This window comes from Antedon bifida, chromosome 2, assembly GCF_963402885.1.
Source record: "Antedon bifida chromosome 2, ecAntBifi1.1, whole genome shotgun sequence".
NCBI lineage: Eukaryota > Metazoa > Echinodermata > Crinoidea > Comatulida > Antedonidae > Antedon > Antedon bifida.
Window position 1 is genome coordinate 19280718 of NC_136227.1, and position 24414 is coordinate 19305131.

The window sequence follows — 24414 nt, forward strand, 5'->3', positions numbered from 1 at the left end:
AACTTACGCTACGCGACTCTAACGTCATATAACGAAGTTTCCTGCACATCTACAGCTACAGATCAATCTTATGACAAAGTTATACAATCTTATGTTGACAAGGGTGAGAGATATGCGTGCAACAAAATTCCGGGAAAGAAAGAAGAACAAAGATGATGAAAAAAAAAGATATTTACAATCACATGGGTTATCCTGCAACTAAGTTGCGGATAACCAACTAGACATGAAACTCGTCAAAGTGACGAGTTAGTTATCCGCTCGACAAACGCCACGTGCACGTCATACGTTGGAATGTTGCACACAGAAAAAGATTATGGCATTATGACCTGAACTGAAGAATATGATATGTTGTTAGTGCTAAATTTAAGTAATTTAAATTTTTAGGCATGATGACGTCATAAAAATTTAAATATTTTTAACTCATGCATATAATAGTTGATTGACCTAGACAATATTAAAATCTCGGAGAAAAAGGAATACAGATAAGCATGATGCACTCCATTTAATGTGATTAGCAATAACGAAAGAGACAAAAATCAAATATTTTACATTCATGTGGCCATACAATGACGTCACAATGTCCGGTTAGCAATATTGATTAATGATCCGATATCTACAACTCATCACCTTCCCGAATATGTAAGTAAAAAAAAGTTTACCTCGTAGTTTAGAATCTATGATTGTTTAAAAAAGGTATAATTTTGACGAATTTTTTAACTTTTTCATTAAAAACATGCGCAAATTGTACAATTCTACGTGCTCGTATGGCGTAATTTTAAGTCGAAATTTTTTTTAAATTGGTAAAAGTACTATGAAAGGCTGGAAAAACCTAATTCACGCAAAAAAAGATGTTTTTAGCGCTACGTGCGCACCACGCGCGCGTGGGAATTTTTGACTTGCTCAAATTATCGTGATCAGCGTAGAAAGTTGATTAGAAATTAATTTTGCGCATTTTGAATTTTAAATGCGCATGTGCGCGTAACTGCGTGTTAAACATGCCATTTTTAGTGCACAAAAAGTTAGCGCAAGATATAAATTAAACTTTTGCTAAGTTTCAATTTAAATTGTTATATGGTTTTCAATCTATGTTAAATACGCGAAATTCATAAAAACGCGCGTAAGTCACGTTGCACATTTCTGACGTCATTCACAATAGTAGGTGCACAACTTCACGTGAATGCCCATATGTTGACAAAGTTATGAAATGTTATGTTTACACGTTTTTGAGATACGCGAGACACAAAAATAGAGAAGAAATGCGCATGCGCGCCTAACGTCTTGTAAAACATGACATTTTTATTCCACAAAAAGTTTGCCCTTGATATGACTTAAATTTTCGCAAAGTGTCAAAACAAAATTATGCTTGGTTTTTAGTCTATGATCAATCATAAAAAATCATAAAATCGCACGTAAGTCACGTTAGTTATCCGCTCTACCAAGCGGATAACTAATTAATCGTAATTGGTTGGTCTATCAAAGGCTTCCAAATTCGAACCCCTCTATAAAAACTAGTTTACGGGCCTGGAGTAGCCTACCGTATGGTGTATCGTGGGCAACGCGTTTCAATTTATCATGTGATATGATGACCTTTTGTAACATTTTTTAAAATGTGTAACAAATAACATTTAAGACCACAAGTGTCTACGACCAATAGTTACGGAGACACATACATGCCCTGGGTTGTGGGTCAAATGTCAGAAATGGCATTTCTGGTCATTATCAAAATGTGTAATAAAGCCAAAAATGATGTTTAACCACCCTAAACCAATTTCTGAAGTGAAATTCTCTTGACAGGAAAAAATGGCTGGACATCAATAGTGATTAAATATGCAAAAAGCTATATAAAAAATCAATTATTTAAGTAATACTGATTTGACTGGTAAAACTTTAATTCATTTGCCTCTTATAAGGTCAAATACAAATAGGTCCAGATTTTCTCCAATCATCTTTTTCCATTCTTGAAGAACAACCAATGGACATGCTTCTTGGTTTGGACATGCTCAAAAGACATCAGGTAAGACAACGCAAGTTAAAGGACAACTTGAACGAGGACCATATTTTAACAACGTTTTACGGATGTACATATGATTTCAGAACAATTGCGAGATTAAGGATATTGCCGCACACGCTCACCGTACAGCCGTCGCCGTCAATTGCTGTAACATCAATGGTGCATCGAAAAATCTACTCAATGAGTTTTCACTGTTGTTAACATACAAGAGATAGGTACCGTCACTTCAGTTGCTAATTTGACCTGTATTAGGCTTAAATTTGCCAAAATGTTTAGTCTGGTATTTTAAAGAAACACTTCAATATCCAGATAGGCAAAAGAAACAAGAAAAAAATTCAACATTTATATTTTTCACGATTTATTTAAAAAGTGTGTTTACTAGAAAAGTTCGCGCTTTGTGAGAATTGAAGTGACGGTACCTATCTCTTGTATGTTAACAACAGTGAAAACTCATTAAGTAGATTTTGTGATGCACCATTGACGGCAGCGGCGATATCCTTAATCTCACGATTGTTCTGAAATCATAGGTACATCCCTAATACGTTGTTAAAATATGGTCCTCGGTCAAGTTGTCCTTTAAAGTTGAGTATAGTTTTTATTTACAATCAACCGTTCTCATTATGCACCCCATATTCATAAGCTAGAGCCAAAGGCGCCTAATTGAACATGGAAATTCAACCGAAATGTACTTGAAAACTAAATCGTCCCAAAATTTATGGTGTTCTATGTTTGCATGGCAATACCTGGATAAACCAACAATAACCTTTCTCCTCGAACTCTAACATTGAACACACTGCAAGTGGGAGCATCCACACACCACCATCATCATTTCTTTTTGAGACATAGAAGATATAGGTTTTCTTTTTTTAAAAATGCAGAAATACTGGGATTGCCATTACATGTATGTGGAGATTCCACATAAGGGCAAAGACTTTACCATTTGTGAATGAATTTTATAATTTTCTGATTTTTTAAAAAGAGAATAAGCTATTGTCTGTATCTAAATAAGTAGCCCTCATAGACTACCACTACTACTGTAATTTTATATACACAAGTTCTGGGTGAGACCCTCTTGACAAATATAGAAAGTTTGTGTTCAAACAAAAACACATATACACATTCATAGGCTCCCATTTATAAAGCCTAAAATAATTTATCATTGATGTTTTTGAAATGTTCTAATTCCAACAGTGTAGCATAGATCTTGAAAGGAATGTTCTTAGGATAGGAACTACTGGAACAGAGACACCATTTTTATCAGAAGCTGAGCTTCCAGCGTGTGCTAAGCTCAATCGTGCACCTTCATCAGATGATGCACCAACTGAAGACATGGACCTTGCTAAAGCTCTTGCAAATGATGCAATGGGTAAATTTGCAACAACCAACCATTTTAATGACACTTTACTATGTAATTTTACTGTATGCATAATTAGAGGTTTTCCGTTGTCTTGTACAACTGTGTGATGGGGAATCTCCTGATTTTATGGCATGTGATTGAAATGCTTTTTACTGAATAGGAAGGGACACTTTATGCGTTCTAAATGTATATTTTCAATTAAGTATACAGTGGTATATTGCATCATTGATGTTCTAATGATATATTTGCAAAATAAGTGCAGAGGTACATTCTGGATGCGCTATTGCTGACACTAATGTACTACCTTGCCCTAACCCTGTAACTGAAATGCTTAAATAAAGTTGTCTTCATTTGTAGATGCATCTACTTCATCAGGCTTTTCATCTCAGGACATTAGCAAAATAACACACCTTGGATTTTCTCGCGAACAAGCGATAGAACAATTAACCAACCACAATGGTGATATTGAAAAAGCAATAAATGCACTTCTTTCAAGTACATATAGCAATGAGGGTAAGTTCAAGATTTCTTCAACCAGAAATTCCTGTCATATCACCCATTTATAGTCACTTTTACCAATGATGTTTCTTTCATCTGCAGGAAGAAAGGTTGAAGAATTTTGTAGCCAATTCACATTTATCATTGAAATAAAACTGTTTACATGCTAAATATTATTTCAGATGACTTTTTATATTGTTTTGGAAAACTGGATCTTATTGTTTATTCCCACTCAGTAGTAATGCCAGTGGTTAATGTACAGGCCCATATTGGCGTTTTAGTTGCCAGTTCGCTCATATCATATGAGTACAACCGCTAGGCCTAGACTTGTTATTGTAACTTAACCGCAACACACATACCTGTCACAATTTATATTTCATTTCAAAAGTCTTACTCGACTCTTTTTGGTGGAACCAAAATGACATCAGTTCAATCAATGGTTGATTCGATATCCATATTTACATACGGCCCGCCCCAAGGCCATATAGCCAAATACGCTATGTTAACCTACGTCTACGTGTACTCTTGCACAGAAGTACAACATTGATGTGCTTGGCATCCAGGAACATAGGATAGTGCATACAGATGAACAGCTAAGGTATGAAAATCTCATTGAAGGATTTCAACTCATCACAGCATCAGCTGCAAGAAACAGAGCTGGAGCTGCAGTTGGTGGAGTAGGAATTCTGTTGAGCCCATCTGCAAAGAAGAGTCTGACCTCCATAACCTGTGAAAGTGAAAGAATAATCAAAGCAACATTTAGTGGGAATCCAGAAATTACTGTCATCACTGCATACTCTCCCACAAATACATCTGACGAAGAAGAAGTGGAACAATTCTGTCTAAATTATCTTGTTGCAAAGACATACAACAGAATCTCTGGTGAATTAGTGGCGAATGGATTGCATGTACTTTAGCTTAGTGAGAAACTACATCATTTTTGTCCCTCTCAATCCTCTGTCCATGTAACTGGTTAGCTGGTGTTTCACCAGGTTGAGTGCCACTCATGGACTTCATCTCAGACACAGCCATACTTCGTTGAGCGAGACTCTCTGAGTTCGCAAAGGCTGTAATTCCAATTGCTAATGCCGCAACAACTCCGTTAACAGTTTACTCTAATGCAAAATCTATTGGACTTCTAGAGTACGTAATAAAATTAATTTTAAGCCATACGTCAAAACTGCAACTACGGATCTTTATCGCGATTCTTGATCCTTTTTCTCTTTTTACTCCGCGAGTGCCCTAGTTTGCATATCTTTCCAAGGTATGATTTGTAAAATGATGTCAACCTAGAGTAGTTATGGTGATACGTAAATCCTGTGTGAAAGTAATTAAAATCCTTTAAATAAGGTCAGAGGTCAAATATGGCAATTCTGGTCAATTTTTGGACACAATGTTCCATAAGAAGGGATATAAACATTTATATTGAACAATTTGGAAAAAAAATTAACTCTCTACAACTAGTTGGCATTCTATAGGTACCCTATATTTTTAACCCTTAATTTTCATATTTCATCTAATTTGCATATGATCCCGAGGTGTGATTAGTAGAATTCCATTCCCTCATCATATGTGAAAGTAACTGTATAGAGACTAAAATGAAGTTTCTACCCGAGTAGTTATGGAGATACGTAAATCTTGTGAAAATTACTTAAATCCTTTGAAAATAAGGTCAGAGGTCAAATACAGAACTTCCGGTCATTTTTTGACAAAAAGTTCCACAAGGAATATAAACATATATATTCTGAAGAATTTAGAAATTATAAAAAAAATTAACTCTCTACAACTAGCAGTTGGATGGGTACCCTATATTTTTACCCTTAATTTGCATATTTCAGCTAATTTGCATATGTTCCTAAGGTGTGATTTGTGAAATTGTTGTTCTGATAGGTCTTTAGATATTTACCACAAAAATAAATTCTGTTCTAATTTTGTCTACTGTAGGTATACCCATTATTTTTGCTACATTGATGTGGTCTTTAATTTAGTAACCAATGTCCGACAAGCATATCATCGTCGGAACCTCCGACCGCCTTATAATGTTCTTTGTACAAATCCATGATTTTACAGGCATATTTTGGTATACATCTACAAATTATTTCATTTTAACGTACCTCACCAATGCTTAATATGCTTCTTTATGTGTTTTTCTGTTTGATACGCCAACCTCAGAACTAGATTCTACAGCTTCATTGGCATCATAAAGAAATTTAATCTTGCATGTATTATGGTAGTGTGCTTCAATGCTACTAAATCTTCTGAACCTAAGATACGGTAGTAAACGCTGACTGTTTTGTAAAGATTGGGCTGTTTAGCAGCGTCTACTTTCTATCGTTTCTACTTTATGGAGTTTTTCAAAACTATTGCCTGAATATTTTATTTGTTTCATTTTATGTGCATGCAAAATATGCAGCTCTGTTCTAAAACATCCATAAAATTTGAGTGAAGCAAGTCAGATATAGAATGCATATGTGTTCGTGGTGTAGTTTGTGGTTCATTGATGACCTCGTGTACCGATCTTTTGACTGCACAGAATCGGCTATGGTAAGATGTATGGTAATACATGTCATCATGAGTCTTCGCTGAAATGATGTCTTGTGTGGCATTCAAAAAGGTATCACGACTCGCTGAAAGCCTACGGTTAGCTGTGATTTGTATTTCTTCAATCCTGGTAACTCTTCATCGTTTTTCTTGCAGATTATGCATGTCTATATTAAGTATGGTAATACATAATATAATGCTTATATAATATAACTTTAAAATAAAACTTTATAATTCCTAGCATATGTTCCAATGAGTAATACTTTCAGTAGAAAAGAAACCGTCAACTTGCGTGACATGATTACATCTTTTAGGGCTAGGGATTTTTTTTTGCTACTCAGGGGCAACTTACAAGATAAAGTTGCTGTCATGAGTAGTTTCCTATATCCCAAGTTCCTATAAAAAAAGGCATTGGCCGTATGAATAAATCTTGTAGGCCTGGACCTAACAGGCATTTCTGAACTACTGTCGAGCAACTTACAGGATAAAGTTGCTGTCATTGCTGTTTAACATTGTATACACATATGGGAACGATGTCCAACAACTTTTATCTGTGTGGCTTTTTACATGATTAAATCCATTTTTCCCCCTCTCATTTAGTGTCCCTAGGGTATATTTACAGGATAGGACCTGGCAGCAATATTGATTATTGAATCTTGGCCATATATCTATACATATATATATATTGTTTTATTATGTATACTGAACAGACATTAAAAAATATTATGCAACAGTGTCATACGGAATGATGACAATGAATTGGTCTATTATAGTTGTATCTGATACCTTATCAATATCATGATTGTACTTGCACCCGGAAAGAAGGAGGTTTAATCCAGTTATTATTATGATATTAATTGTGTTGTATTTTTTTATATTTGGGTATATTATTTTATAATATATTATATTATATTATATTATATTTATTTGATTATACATGTTACCATATTACATAAAAAAAAAAAATAAACGCCTCCACCGAATAAATATCCCTCCGAACAATAAATGGATAAATACGGTAAGTTACTTCTAGCATTCTGAAAAGAACTGTTGAGTTTGACGTTTCTATCAATGTTTGATCGTCCTCAGGGGTCAACAATATTTTCTAGCATTATTATAAGCAAAAGTACAATTACAAACAGTAAGATATGAAGATGCCCTGGTATGTGGGCCAAAGGTCAGAAATGGCATTTCTGATCATTTTTGACTAAAATGCCCCATTAGACTGTATGAATGCATGCCTTCAGAACATTTTGAGACTAAAATTGACTTGCTGCAACCAGTGGTTGCCGAGATACAAATACCTATTTGTGTTTGTTCATATAACCCTTGACCCTGACCTTTGACCTTTTGTAACATTTTTCAAAACGTGCAACAAATAAAAAAATGTATATTTCGAAAATTTAAGACCTAATTCAAGTCTCCACGACCAGTAGTTACGGAGATACATACATGCCCTGGGTTGTGGGTCAAAGGTTAGAAATGGCATCCCATTAGACTGAATATAAATCTATACCTTCTGATCAATTTGAGACCAAAATTACCTTGCTGTGACCAGTGGTTATCGAGATTTAAGGACCTATTGGTGTTTGGTCTATGTGTAACCATGCCAAAAATGATGGTTTGACCATCCTAAACCAATTTCTGAAGTCAAATTCTCTGGACCTCAACATATTTTTTCTTGCTTTACCAAATTTGAATATTCATTCTTCAAAATATATTTTTCTTTCATATGATTACAGGTTCAGACGCATCAAGAGCAACATTTTCTGATAGTGACATTAAGAAAATAACAGATGCTGGGTTTTCCAGAGAGGATGCTATTGTAGAATTACAAAACAATGGTGGTGATGTATCGTTAGCCATCACAGCATTGTTGGCCAAATCACTTAAGGCACCTGGACAATAACATCAAAATGCATTTAAGTGATAACTTTTTTTTTTACAGAAGAGCTATTTGGGAAGTGCACAAATATATTTTCTATCCTGCTTCTATAATTATATAATTTTTTTATGAACATAATTCATATTGTTCAATTTAGTAGTATATTTTTGTGGACCAAAGTGAATCTCATTTTTATTCATGCATGTTATATTCAAAATAGTATAAAATAGTTTTGTGAGACTTGCATGCATCAACCGGATAGTTTACTGAATTGAAATGCGTCAATAATCATCAACATTATGAGCTTATGTTTACTGTACTTGTTTGAATGAGCGCAATGTGTAAACATATCAATCAATAAAAATATACAGTACTGTGTAGAGTATGTTGATGTTACAATCCAGTTTAAATACACACTCAAAATTAATCTGAAACCTGCATGTTCAGTCGCAGATCTGACCAGTGTCAATGGGCTGATTGTAAATTTATGTGAATATTTTACATATATTGAAAAATGAAAAATAAAATGAATTTATTTTTTGCCTGGATTTTTGATGAAAACTGGTAAATGAATCCCTTGTTTAAAATTCCGCTGGCCTTTATAGTTTGTGTGCATGTTTTCAATATAATAAGAAAAAATATACTAATTAAATTTCATTGAAAGCATTTGTATAATAAATTTGTATATATAGTTTTACTTATCAATCACATATTTGTACTACCCATAAGTTAATTAATCCCTAGAAACAACTGCATCATAATTGCTTGAATGATATGCAATAGGCATGATTACATTAATATATTATTTTAAAATTATTTATTGTTTTCGAATAAAGTACATAAAAATAGTAATACAATTAATGCAACATTCTTTTGAAATTATTACTAAGACAATGTTAAAAAAAGTGTTATGAATGTATTTTGATGGAATCGTGAAGGATTTGTGTGTTTTGTTTTCGATTCCCTAATCTTGAGTAATGCCAACACCAACCCAACTGTTTTCCTTCTGTTCTCCTTCTGTTCTAGAGCCTGATCCAGGAAAAGAGCACTATTTAAATACAAATTTTTTCTTTACATTCAAATTAATTGCATTCTTTTATTCTCTGTTATTGTCATCTACAACAAGCCAGCTGGTTCATTTGTGTTAGATGGCAATGTATCAGACGAGCATATATTGGAAACAAGTCATGGGCAAACAAATCTGCAAGATATCCTCCTAATAATATGTGTTATAATAATCACCATCATATCTCACTCTGGCATTTATTACTTTTAGCCAAATCAGAAATCTTCAATTAACATTGTTACGACCACTTTTGTCCTAGGCCGAAATACCTAAATAACAACAACGAGGTTTGGAACAAACAATAGCCAATACTCAAAGTACTATGCAAGAAGCACGAGCTCCATTTAATTTCCTTGCACGATGCATTACATAACAAAACTATAATGTTACAACAATATGAATGATACCGAGTGGTTGGTTTGCCTAGGCATCCGTACATTCAATCACAACTTTTCCAATCTTATTGTCCTTGCGTCCTGCCTCACTTCCAGTCTCGAACACAGTTCACTGCAAGTCTTTATTCCATTATTACAGTCGGCAGTCCCATATCCACTGTCTTATCTCTTATCCAGAAAGCCTACCATCTCCGTCTCTCAGTCCTTCCATTGTCTCATACACCCAACACAGCTTTCCAAAATACCGCGCATCACCACGCTCCATTCTGATTCATCCACTTGACCACCGGCAACTTTATTCATTTGCATGCGACACCTGATTATCGTCACACGTAACAAGTGACAATTGAAAACAATATTTGAAAATATGAGAGTGAGACGCTTATGACGTGACTGACAAAAACGGAGAGATGGCAGATGGTTGGTCAGTTTTTCTTTAAATAATCAAGATTACTTAGATTAATTCACAGATTATTTTGATGTTGATGAAATTAAAAGTTTGAAATCATCAAACATAATTAAACACAACTTCACCAAAGAATGGAACATACCATAGCCAAAGAAACATAAAAGCTGAGGCAACTGAAAATACACATTTGTTTTGACTCATAATTTATTTAATGAATCCTACCTAGGATTCAACTTATGAACATAAACAGATGACATGCTCATTACGGGTTGTAGAGATACACTGAAACAAGCGGATGCAGACCATGACAGCCATATGGTTGCCTTTTTAAAGCGTTGTCGACAAAATAACATAAGTACTGAACAAAGACAAGTATCAATACTAAGAGTGCTCCATTACGTATACATTCATCCATTAATATGCCCGCTTCAAAATCACCAGCAGATGTAAAAGACTGGTAGGGATGGTCAAGTACATTGAAAAATTTGTGCCACATTTATCGAAAAAACTAGAGCCCTTATGCCATATTGATCTTAAAAGGCATTTCACATGGCATGGTGTTCTCATCACCGTCCACCATTTATGAGTGTTAGTTACAATTTTCCTGAATTATGTTTCCATCGTTTGTTTCAATTGTAACGTTACTGTATATGCCGCGTACTAGGGACAATATTGATAATAAAAGATACTATTTAGTATTATGTCTATCGTTGTGTGGTGAATACATAGCAATTGTCTGTAGTTAAGGCACTATTTTGTTGTTTAATACTGTACATTTCCTTTTTATTCGAACAAAAGCATTTAAACAAATGTATTTTTAAAAAGTTAAATTAGATAGTAAAAGGTCTTGTGCACGGTATATATTTTTATAACAAAGGAATCAACTCTTTACTCCACATAGAATAGTTGAACACAAGGATGGCCAGTGTGTACCACATGACTTTTCAAAAACCATGAATGGAATATCGTAACTCTTAAAATATAATGGCTCTGACCTGTTCTATCTAATAACTAACTATTCCTAAGTACATGTACAGTATTCTTTGTTTTAATAAAACAAAATGTGACCAGAAATGGCGTGGTATTGAACTTTGACCCCAGTCTTTTTGTTTTGTATTTCAAGTATGTTTAGACGTATTTAATGTCACAAAAATATTTGTACGACAGTGACCAGAAATGTATTATATTCTTCAAGACTACATCTCGAAATTATAATCCCTCAAGAAAAAATAAATCTTTCAGGGATCTGAAATGTTTTATTAGATCTTTAAGCAATCAATTTATCCATATAATACAATAATTTGTTTTAATGTAATGTGCAGTTTGTTTAGTGCAACACACAAAAAAAAACCTGTTACCAAACTGATACAGTATACAGTATATGTTTGGTTGTAATTTTAACAGTACAGTACTGTATTTGTCTTGTTATAACTCAAAATACAGTACTAAAGAATGCAATGTTATAGTACAAATTATCGTATCTTAACACTCTTAATGACAGCAGATCGAATTCCAGAGGCTTCTCCACTGTACCTCTTCTTTTCTGTTGTTGGTTCTCTAACCTACAAAAATCATCATTAAAATTAAACAAGTAAATGTCATAAAATTGTTTTATTAAGGATTTATCTATACCAATCTAATACTAAATACTTTGATAACATTACTAGTACATTCTTTGATGTAAACAATAATTCTTAACCATAAAATATTGTTTGACCTTACCTGGCCTTTTCTTCTTATTTTTGCTCTTCGGAATTTCATTCTATGTTTAACTCTTGGGTTCCTCTGTTCTTTCTTTTTCTTTACTGTCAGACCTTTATTTTTTGACATCTGTAAATACAAGTATATTTTGTGAAGAATGACCGTGGTGTTTAGGTAATACATAATTTTGGTTGGATACGTACCTATGATATGCAACACGCAAGTCCTTAAAATTAATCTTTGTATTTGTATTAGGAGAAACATAGTAAAAGTAAAGAACCTTATTTCTAAAAAATAACGTTTCACCTAAAGATGGAAGAATTATGATAATCAATAAGAGAATGTATAGATTGTATGAAGATCTCAACAAAACACATTTTTTACTATTTAGCTATACAGTAGAACCTTCATTTTACATACAGGATTCGTAAATCCAGGTTGACCCTAAATTGACCCCCAAACACGTAGATCGTAGCTAAAAAGGCTTCCGTGTTTACTTACTGTACAGCATGCGGAATATGACCGGTTGGGCCGCCGATAATTTCTATGAAACGCCCAGTGTGTCTTTTACGACATTTCGTGTAGTGATTAAAGTGGTGTCCTAGTACATAAGTTCATGGTCTTTAGGTTTATCGTGTCATGAAAATAAATAATATATAATTACATACTACAATTTTGTTGGCTTGAACCGCCATAACAACACAGCAAAGGCAAGTAGTCATATTTAATAATTTAATTGTTTTTACCGTAATCTTTTAAGGCAAAAATTCAGTACAATCCATATTAATATTTTTCTCGCGTGTAGGCCTACCACGTAAAATCACGTTGTCTCTCAGGACTAATAGAGTATTGATATTCTTCGAATGAGGTTAAATAATTATTTTTTATTTCCTATCTTTTAATATCGTATTTTATTGAATTTTTCAATGTTAATACACAAAATATTTTGTACTAAAATTAATTATTAATTATTTTACAGAAAAATGGAGTAGGCCTAGTTCATACAACTGCCACCTGATGAGGGGGGGGGGGGGGGTGCAACATGTTTACGTCATTTTTGGCTAAAAACGATCATTTTCGGTGATGTTTTAGGCCTTATATTTTGGAATCTACAAGTCAGATTTTCATAATTATTTCTTTAATTGTAATATTTAATAATATATACTAAAAACCGTGATATATAACCTTTTGAATATACATCGTTACCCCTAATATAAATAGAGCTTCTATTAAATGGAAACGATCACCGGCGAAAGTTAGCATTTGGCATTTCATAGAAAATAATGTTTTTCTGCCGGCGGCTCCTTAACTTGTCGTCGGCTCAACTTGGCCTAATCCCAGCATGCAGGTGGTCACTAGCTTGGCCTTGCCTAGACTAATCTAGGCCACGCTATCAGGCCTAGGAAGATGCGAGGCCTAACTAAAAAAGTACAGTATATACAGGCTGTGCAATGTTTAAATAAAATATCAATGTTCTTGTATTTTCTATCAATAAAAACAGTCGCTCCTGTAGGAGAATGCATGTGTGTAGCTGTCTCACACAGCCATGGCTTTGTGCTTTGTTGTTGTTAAATTGCACGCTCAATGTAAGAAAATGATGACGTTATCGTACGTAAAACAGAGGTTCTACTGTATCTATTTTATGTTATTTCAAAACTGGTAAATTTAAAGCTTTATTTTTGTTTTAAATTAAACAACAAATTTATATCCTTCACATAATAATCAGTGTTTCAGAACTAGTTAAAATTTACACTATCAATTGCCATTTGCAGATCCAGGATTTTGAAAAAGGGGTGGGGTAAAATAAAGTGCTAAACTCAATCTATGTCCTATCTTTGAAATTGTCGAAACTTAGGGATCTGGGCCAGCTGCCCAACCCTGGATCTGCCTATGATTGTGGATACAAATTCTAAGGTTAGAGTGAATAGAATACTACTATAAAACACAATATTACTTGGTAAGTTATTGCTCTCTTTCTGTCTTCATTATCATCATCTTCTTCGTCAACTACATTAGGTTCCAATTCACTGAAATTATAAACAATAATTAGTATTTATAAAAGCCTGTTTTTTTTAACATTTTGATCAAATAAATCCTTCTTTTTCCCCTTCCTGAAAATGTACAGGTTACACTCTTTGGATAAGAATTTTGTTTTTTATTTATTACTATTACATACAATATCATTTTTTAAATGTTTAAAATACCTGGCAAGCTCTTCATTTATTGGTTTCTTTTGTACAGCCTTTTCTTCAAACAATCTATAATAATCTAATGCAGCCAATTCTTCCTCTGTTAGTTCTACTGTTTTTTTGGCTGTCTGAAGAGATAAAACATACTGTATTGTATTTACTGTAAACTAGAGTCTAAAGACTGCATATACAATGAAAGTGCACACATTAATACAAGAAGGAAATTATAAAAACATTGTACAGTTGAAAGTGAAGAAAGAGTAAAAGGGTTTGATAACATTTGTTATCTAGTGGACGAATTTTTTCAGAGACACATGGAATGTAGTTACTATAACACACGTTATGTGCATTTTGCCAGTAGATTTTGTATTTAATAATTCTCTTCGTTACGTGTTTAGAAGAGAATTTATATTCCATAGTAGTTGTATGACACGGTTTGGTATGCCGTGTGTTGTGTATTAGACCGACAGCCCAGAGACAGACATTTGAATATCACCGGACGTACCACCAGCGCAATGAAGAACGTTAGCTTTGGTAAGTTGGTATTATTGGACCCTAATTAAGCGATTAATCGATCAGGATAGGAAGCGTTTTCGAGATATAAGGGGTCAAAGTAAAAAATTGACCAATTACAACAATGTATTATAACAAATTTATTGAAGCACAATTTGGTCTTTTATTACATTTTAATGATTATTATTATTATTATTATAGGTATCTATTCAATCACCTTATGAAAAAAAATCCCTTTGTGATTAAGAGTCAAATGTCAATATTGACCAATCATCGAACGTACCTATAGTCCGGCAGCCAAGGGGTTTTGTTTTCTATAGTTTTTTTTAAGGATTTTTATTCTCGATACCATCAGAATGAAGATTTTTTTTTACTGGACGGCTGTCAGCATTGAACAATTTGCATAATTATAGCATAAACAAAATGGCCGATATTTTTTTATAAAACATGCTATATCTCTGGAAATACTGGACGAAGTGAGATAATTTTGGTGTCAAATTGTTCACAATGTATATGTTTATATTAGCTCTAACAGAACTTTCTTTGTAAAAGGTCAAAATTCAGCAATTTTGACCTTTGACCTCTTTTCGTTATATCTAAGTAACGGCAGGTCGGAGAGAATTAAAAATAGGAGCAAATTGTTCCCAAGATATACATTTATATTCAGTATAACAGATGATATTGCTTGAAAATGACCGGAAGTGTGGTTATTAACCTTTGACATAATTGAATAAGGTTATAAAAACATAAAATAATAAATATTTGTCGTAAGGAGCCAATTTTGGTGTCAAATTGTTCACAATATATATACTTGCCATAATGCAACATTTTTTTCAAAAAGTGACTGAAACACCTATTTTTCTGTAATTTTAACCTTTGACCTGTTTTTCTCATCTAAATAACGACATGGCATAGAGATTTCTAACGGCAAATTGTTTATAATAGATATTTTTATTCAATCTAATAGATTATACTGTTTGAAAAATACAAGTGTGATTATTGCTTTGAAATCCTGTACATAAGAGCCTATCGGGCCGGATTTAATTCAAAGAGGTGTGGAAGGGGAATACTACAGTACAATGTCTTTCAGAAACATTTGAGCAATTTCAATCAGGTATCCATGAATGTCCAATAAACGGAATGTACGGCTCATGGAGAATCCAGAAGTTACCCTTGGTTCATTTTGGCAAATCCATATGGGTTCCTTTTAAAAGGATTGAGGGTGCACAGACAGGCTTTTCCCATGGCTTAATCTTGGAACCCACAGTTTTAGTTACCCAATATATTTCTAACACAGTAACTTATGTAGCCAAATGCATTGATCCGATACAGAGGCCAAATGTAGAACTGAACATACAGTAGAGAACCACAGAAGAGTCTAAATAGATGACCTGCTGTTGTTTCATTTTAGGCAAAATCCATATGGGTTCCTTAAGGATCGAGAGTGCACAGGCAGCTTTATTCCATGTGCCCCGCCTGTCTATATGAACCCACAGTGTCACCCATTATATTTCCATTATGGGGCTTAATGTCCATCCATGGAGGACCGGCCCTTGGGTTAATTTGGGCAAATCCATACATTTTCCTTAAGGATCGAGAGTGCACAGGCAGCTTTATTCCATGGGGCGCGCCTGTCTATATGAACTCACAGTGTCACCCCTTATATTTCCATTATGGGGCTTAATGTCCACCCATGGAGGACGACCGGCCCTTGGGTTAATTTGGGCAAATCCATAAATGTTCCTTATGGATGATCGAGGGTGCACAGGGATATTTATTATATCTCTATGAACCCACATTTTCACACCACATACAGTATTTCCAATATATGGTCTCTTGTAGCCCCACATAGAGAACCCCGAAAGGTCCATGAAGGATCGACCCTTGGGTTCATTTGGGCAAATCCATAAATGTTATTTAAAGATTGAGGGTGCACATTTAGTTTTATTCCATAGTTCATCTATGAACTATTTACCCCATATTAATTTATAATACAGGGCCTTGTAGCACACCACATCGAGATCCCAAAAGGGTCCTTAGAGGGTTCATTCGGGCAAATCCATATGGGTTATTTTAGAATCCTTTGTGTACAGGCAACTCTTTCCTGTATGGGCCAAACTATCTGTGGCTATATCAAAATTGTGGTCTGTCTATGTAGTGAGTTGTGGATTGAGTTTGGCCACCTGGATCTGCTGCCTATGCCCTATCCTGTGGACGAATTGGTATTCTCTGGTTCTGATGAATAGTAGTAGTTTACTTTCCAAAAACGAATATTGTAGCCCTAATAAATGCAACGGTGTAGTGGCAAATCATTGAAGGTCACCGTAACATTTCATTTCATAACATTTTAACCGTCATAATATAATTAGTTATCCGCTTGGTATACCAAGCGGATAACTCCTTGTAATTGTATGAGATCAATATTTTTTTTCTGTATTATTCTTCTTTCCTTCCTTCCTTTTTGTGAGTCGTGTTCCTCTAAAATGTGTAAACATAACATTTCATAACTTTGACAACATATGGGCATTTACGTGAAGTTGTGCACCTCCTATTTTTGAATGACGTCATAGTTGCGCAACGTGACTTATGCGCAATTTTATGAATTTCAATGATTGATCATAGATTAAAAACCAAAAGTCATTTAGTATTGACACTTTGACAAAATTTAAGTCATATCAGGGGCAAACTTTCTACGGATTAAAAATGGCATGTTTGACAAGAAGTTACGCGCGTACGCGCATTTAAAATTTCAAAATGCGCAAAATTAATTTCTAATCAACTTTTTACGCGTTTCTTGTCATTTTGAGCATGTCAAAAATTCTCACGGGCGCGCAATTTTTTATGCGCGCGGTGCGCACATAGCGTTAAAAACATATTTTTTTCTCTTGAATTATATTTTTCAAGCCTTTCCCAGTGATTTTGAAAACAATTTAGACCTTTTCCAGTTTAAATAACGCCATACGAACACGTTGAATTAGACAATTCGTGCGCGTTTTTTATGAAAAACCTTTAAAAATCGTCAAAATTATGTCTTTTTTTAAACAGTCATAGTTTCTAAAGTAAACCGTTAACCGTTTATTTTTATTACAAAATCTAGAAGTTGATGAGTTGTAGATATCGGATCATGCATCAATAAGGCTAAAAAAACATTGTGACGTCATCGTATGGCCACACGAATGTAAAATATAGGATTTTTGTCTCTTTCGTTATTGCTCATCACATTCAATGGAGCGCATCGCGCTTATCTGTATTCCTTTTTCTCCTACATTTATATATTGTGTAGGTCAATCAACTTTCTTTAGCATGAGATAAAAATATTTTAATTTTTATGACGTCATCATGCCTAAAAATTTTAATTACGTGGGTCATTAATTTCATCTTTACAGTAAATTTTAATCTGTAATAGCTCGTAAGAATAAAATGTGATAATCACGATTAAAACGTTTTCTGGAAGCTATTGGATTGTAGATACGAATTCATGTAAACATTTTGCCAATCGGATGTTGTGACGTCATCATATGGCCAGTTGAATAAAAAAAGTCGTATTTTCATATTTTGCGTAATAGTTCATCACATTTAAAAGGGTGCGCATCTATATTTTACGTATTCAAATTTCTTCTACACGTTAATATGTTGTTCCTGAGATAATTTCCTTCTGAAATTGCTATCTAAGTGTTTCATTTTGATACCGTCGCCATGTTAAAAATTGGAATAAATGGCGGGTCCCGTAATTTCACCTATTCTACACTGTATGTAATATGTATACAGCTTATACTGTTTGCATGTATATACTATATGACACAAAATTCAGCACTAACAGCATGTCATATTCTTCAGTTCTTGTCATAATGCCATAATCTTTATCTGTGTGCAATATTCCAACGTATGACGTGCACGTGGCGTTTGTCGTGGTGCGGATAACTAACTCGTCAAAGTGACGAGTTTCATGTCTAGTTTTATTATTTATTTTACAGTATTATATTAATACATTTAAAATAATGCGCATTAGAAAAAATATAAAAATACCATAACTTCACTGATCATATAACGTGATTACATTTATGAACAATGTTGACCTTTGACCTATGTCAACTGGTGATTAAATACAGTGTTATATTAATCAAAATTATAATGAAATAACATAACTTTACTGATCAAATAATTTGATTACTTGTAAAACCAGTTTGGACAACTTTGCATTTGTTAACTATTACGCGTAATAAAATGTTGACATTTGACCTTATGTCAACTGATGAAATTGACCTTATGTCAACTGATGAAATGATGTATTCGCCCTTTTACATTGCATATGATTGATTAACAGGATGAGAAAACATCAAATTTTTATTAAATATTAGTTTTTATTTGGTTTTATAGGTACGTTATATGATTGGTCAATATTGAAATTTGACCCTTAATCACAAAGGATTTTTTTTTTTCATAAGATGATTGAATAGACACCTATAATAATAAATGTAATAAAAGACCAAATTGTGCTTCAATAAACTTGTTATAATACATATACATATTACCATGTTGTAATTTGTCAATTTTGAACTTTGACCCCTTATTTCTCAAAAATGCTTCCTATCCTGATCCATATTCATAATCTACGGAAAATTCTGGTCTAGAAAAGTTGGATGGCAATTTGTCCCCTTTCGGGTGGCGATTCCCCCCTCCTGCCACCGGACTATACTGTACATACAGTGCAGAATAGGTGAAAATAATGGGAACCACCTTTTATTCAAATTTTTGAAAACTGACCCATTCATGCTTTTGAACTTAAAAATGGTAATAATTGATTGACCTAGACAATATCAAAATTTGGGGGGAAATGGATTACGAATAAGTGGAGATGTGCAGCTCTATTAAATGTGATGAGCTATGACGAAAGAGACAAAAATCCTATATTTTATATTCAGGTGGCCATACGATGACGTCACAATGTCCGGTTAGCCATATTGATGCATGATCCGATATTTACAACTCATCTACTTCCAGAATATGTAATAAAAATAACTTTCATCGTTTAGTTTAGAAACTATAAAAAAATACATAATTTTGACAATTTTTTGAACTTTTTCATTAAAAAGGTGCGCGAATTGTCCAATTCGACGTGCTCACATGACGTGATTGTAAGTCTGAATTGTTGAAAAGGCTGGAAAAACATAATTCACATGAAAAAAAGATGATTTCAACATTACGTAAAAAAATTGCACCTGAGTGAAAATTTTTACACGCTTAAAATGACATGAAACGCATAGAAAGTTGATTAGAAATTGATTTGTTCGCACTTTCAAACTTTAAACGGATGTAACTTTGTTTGAAACATGCCATTTTTTTCCCAAAGAAAGTTTCAATTTAAATTGTTATATGGTTTTCGATCTATATTAAATATGTGAAATTCATAAAATCGTACATACGTCATGTTGTACAACTCTGACGTCATTAAAAAATAGGAGGTGCACAACTTCACGTAAATACCGATATGTTGACAAAGTTATAAAATGTTATGTTTACATGTTTTAGAGATATGCGAGACACAAAATTGACAGAAAGAAATAACTAGACTTGAACTTGACACTTTGACGAGTTAGTTATCCGCACCACAAACTAAATAAAAGTGGGGCAACATATAAAATATAGTCCCCATAGAATACAATAACAAGTTTTAGTGGGGTTCTTGTGTCTCTGGTCGTGGAATACAATTTTGATTATGGTGGCCATCTAGGATTTGGAGTTGCATACTAAATAAATAGGACATATCCACTCTATAATTGATTGCAAAGGGCATTTACTAGGCATTATAAATTTAATTTAAATAAATTTGGCAGCCATTTTAAATGTTGGTGGCCATCTTGGATTTGGAGTTGCAAGTGACATACTGTACTTAGGATGACATATCCAGTCTAAAAAGTTTGGAAAGGGCATTTTTATATGCATTATAAATACAATTTTGGATTTTGGCCGCCATCTTGGATGTGGCCCCAAGCTTATTAAAAACAAATACATGGCTGCAGTCGCGTGCTCAAGTTAGTGTTTACCGACTGACAAACTGACGGACCAACCGACCGACATAGTGAGCTGTAGAGTAGAGTAAAAATACTACAGTATATGCTGCAATTTGCTTTAAAGGAGAAGGTGTTAGATGAAAAAGGAAATCTTATAGATTATCAGAAGAGGTGACAAGAGGAGAAAACCAAGCGCTGAAAAGAGAAAGATGGTATTATTAAAGAGAGGTTGTAAAACAGAAATCGGGCAAAAAGAGTGCATATTAAGGTTTAACGCGCAGTATGCATGCAAAAATCGCACTCATAGCAATTTTTTAAACGCTTAAAATTGCCTGAAACGTACTCTAATTTCATCGAAAATATATTTTTACAATTTTAAGCACGCGTACGCATGTGTTATGCGCTACGCACGTAATTGTATTGCCATATGATGAAATATGACCTGAAATTGATGAGTACCAAATTGTATTTAATTGCGATTCATGCTTGTGAAGATATGATTACAAACGTGATTTCGTTAAATCGTGCGTAGACCGCGTAATTTTTGATTGCGCACTGTAAAAACATATACCACATCAATTCCTGGCCATAAGGAATATACTGTAAAAAATTGACTTAGCTAGATGAAACTGATATCAAGAAACGGCCACATACAAGTTAGTGTTTACCGACCGACATAGTGAGCTGTAGAGTCGCGTTGCACGCGACTAAAAATAAAGTGTTAGGATGACAAATCCACTGAGAAAAATGGCATTTTTTTCCTGGCTTGGACCCGTCTATAATGACCGTCATAAATGTTACCTTCCTGTCAACTCCTTGTCTATCTGCATCATGTGTAGTCAGGTTTTCTCGTTTTTTATCACTTTTTCTTGGTTGATATTTTGATTTCATTTGTTTAATGTCTTCTTCGTTCCCATTATACTTGTTTACATTCTCCATTTTAACTAACATTTCAATGTCTCCTGATAACTGCTCATCTATTGGTTTTAGTTCTTGTATAAGCTTAAAAAATGAATAAAATTGTGTAGACGATGGTTAAAAAAGAATAACAAATGCTTGGTAAATTATAGCAGTCAATGAATTCTACTACAAATAGCAGGGTTCGTACACCTGTAAGCTAGTAAAATTCCAGGTCATTTCAAGGACAAATAACCTAAATATTCAGTTCATTAAAATAACAATTTGTATTTTTTTAAGGTTGAAGAATTTCTTAGTTATGATTTTTTTTCTCAGAAAATTCAAGTACTGTAGCCACTAAAAACATACAATAAAACATGTATTTTACAAGTTTTACGAATCAGCGATTTTACGAATAGGTTGTGACGATGATGTCATCGACGAACAATATTAAAATGTTTAAATAATTGATTTCCAACTTGAATTTAAAGTCCAAATGAATAAGTATTGGTGGCTATGTAAACTACAGTACATACACATAATTTTTTGCTTAGAATTTATGAGCAACCATAAAATTTCAAAATCGCGCGTAACTTACTCTGCGCAACTCTAACGTCATATTACAAAGTTTCCTGCACATCTACAGTTTAAGGTCAATCTTATGACAAAGTTATACAATGTTATGTCCACAAAAATTAGAGATACACGTGCAACTGCAACAAAATTTGTGGAAAGAAAGAAGAGACTAGACATGAAACTCGTCACTTTGACGAGTTAGTTATCCGACAAACGCCACGTGCACGTCATACGTTGGAATATTGCACACAGAAAAAGATTATGGCATTATGACCTGAACTGAAGAATATGATATGTTGTTATTATTATTATTTTATTTTGTGTCATATAGTATACACAGTATAATCTGTATACATACATACTGTGTAGAATAGGTGAAATTACAGGACCCGCCATTTATTCAAATTTTTAACATGGTGACGGTATCAAAATGAAACATGTAGATAGCAATTTCGAAAGGAAATTATCTCAGCAACAACATATCAACGTGTAAAAGAAATTTAAAAGACGTAAAATATAGATGCGCGCTCTTTCTGTGATGAACTATGATGCAAAATATAAAAATACGACTTTTTTTTATTGTACTGGCCATATGATGATGTCACAACATCTGATTGGCAAAGTGTTCACATGAATTCGTATCTACAATCCAATAGCTTCCAGAAAACGTTTTAATCATGATTATCACTTTTTATTCTGACGAGCTATAACAGATTGAAATTTACTGTAAAGATGAAAATAAGTGACCCATGTTATTTACATTTTTAGACATGATGACGTCATAAAAATAAAAATATTTTTAACTCATGCGAAAGATAGTTGATTGATCTAGACAATATCAAAATGGGGGTGAAAATGGAAAACGGATAAGTGGAGATGCGCTCTTATAAATGTGATGAGCTATGACGAAAGATATTCGGGTGGCCATACGATGACGTCATAATGTCCGGTTAGCCATATTAATGCATGGTCCAATATCTACAACTCATCAACTTCTAGATTTTGTAATAAAATAAACAGTTCACGGATTACTTCAGAAACTATGACTGTTTAAAAAAAGACATTTTTTTAACGATTTTTTTATAGATATTTCATCAAAAATCCGCGCGAATTGTCTAATTCAACGTGTTCATATGGTGTTATTTAAAGTGGAAAAAGTCTAAATTGTTTTCAAAATTACTAGGAAAGGCTTGAAAAATATAATGCAATTTCATACTCCGTGCGCACCTTGCGCGTAAATAATTTTTCGCGCGTGGGAATTTTTGTCATGCGCAAAAAAATAAGTTTGCGCATTTGAAATTTTTAATGCGCATGTGCGCGTAACTTCTTGTGAAACATGCCATTTTTAATCCATAGAAATTTTGCCCTTGGTATGACTTAAATTTTCACCAAGTGTCAATACCAAATGACTTTTGGTTTTTAATCTATGAACAATCATTGAAATTCATAAAATCGCGCGTAAGTTGCACAACTGTGACGTCATTCAAAAATAGGAGAAAGTTGATTGAAAAAGATTTTGAGCATACGCGCGATGATACAGGAAGACGACCCTTGACATGAAGCATACGTGTGTCAAGTGGTACTTAAAAATATCTATTGGTTTTCAATTTATAGTCAATCTAAGAATTTCAGAAAATCGAGCGTAGTTACGCTACACGACCATATTTTCATTAAACCAAAGTTTGTTGCACAACTACATATTTACGTGCATCTGCTGGCCAAGTTACAACATAACTGCTACCGCCGTTTTTGAGATCTGCTGCGCACAAAATATTAGCAACAAAAATGAAATTGTTGACAATAACAATAGGTTATCGCTCTACAGAGAGTGATAGCCTAAAAAAAAAGTATTGATCCAATACAATAATAACAAGGAGTTATCCGCATATTGCGGATAACTAATTAAATTCACACACATGAAATTGTAGTATAGCTAGACTAGGCTTTATGCCGTTGCTGTTCCCCGTCGAGATTGCCGACTTTTATTTTATTATTAACTTTCGTTGGTCGGGCACAGGTACATTACATATAACATGATTTCCAACTACTCATAGGCCTGCAAACGGGAATCTCATTTTAATTAAATAATAAACGTCATAGTCTCAGTAAAATATCACCTTCACCATTGCATAGTGTTGGTAGTTAACGAGATTCTCACCGTAGGTTCTATATATATGTAAAGATCATTTATTGATGTAGCGTCACATAAAAGTTGGGATTTTCGAAGAAAATGAAGTTTTTGTACGCAATTTTTGCTTACATTTCGTCGTTTGTTGACATCGAGAAATGATGTAACGAGGCAAAAGTGAAAGACACGCCATTGTCACGCGTTCGTATTAACAAGTAAATTTGAAATGTACGAATA

General features: G+C 33.7%; 3 protein-coding genes across 5 annotated transcripts in view; 2 read left to right on the forward strand and 1 right to left on the reverse strand.

Moving 5' to 3' along the window:
* LOC144835122 (protein DDI1 homolog 2-like) overlaps window positions 1-9151 on the forward strand; it is a 52855-nt gene extending 43704 nt beyond the window's left edge. For both annotated transcript variants that reach the window (XM_078690165.1, XM_078690167.1), the window contains exons 6-9: window positions 1911-2014; window positions 3203-3377; window positions 3726-3881; window positions 8150-9151. In XM_078690165.1, coding sequence (XP_078546291.1) covers window positions 1911-2014; window positions 3203-3377; window positions 3726-3881; window positions 8150-8316 — 602 coding nt within the window. In that variant the 3' untranslated portion in view covers window positions 8317-9151. The remainder of the gene's footprint in view (window positions 1-1910; window positions 2015-3202; window positions 3378-3725; window positions 3882-8149) is intronic.
* LOC144834446 (uncharacterized) lies at window positions 4376-4793 on the forward strand (the record flags this gene model as incomplete). The annotated part of the gene is made up of 1 exon (XM_078689252.1): window positions 4376-4793. A coding segment is annotated over one exon (408 nt), but the record flags the coding sequence as incomplete, so codon positions are not given.
* Window positions 9152-10105: 954 nt separating the features above from the next.
* The window catches only part of LOC144835124 (something about silencing protein 10-like), a 70589-nt gene continuing 56280 nt past the window's right edge, over window positions 10106-24414 (reverse strand). For both annotated transcript variants that reach the window (XM_078690170.1, XM_078690169.1), the window contains 5 exons: window positions 21378-21578; window positions 14068-14180; window positions 13818-13890; window positions 11885-11992; window positions 10106-11724 (listed from right to left, as the gene is read on the reverse strand). In XM_078690170.1, the coding sequence (XP_078546296.1) occupies window positions 11635-11724; window positions 11885-11992; window positions 13818-13890; window positions 14068-14180; window positions 21378-21578 (585 nt within the window). In that variant the 3' untranslated portion in view covers window positions 10106-11634. The remainder of the gene's footprint in view (window positions 11725-11884; window positions 11993-13817; window positions 13891-14067; window positions 14181-21377; window positions 21579-24414) is intronic.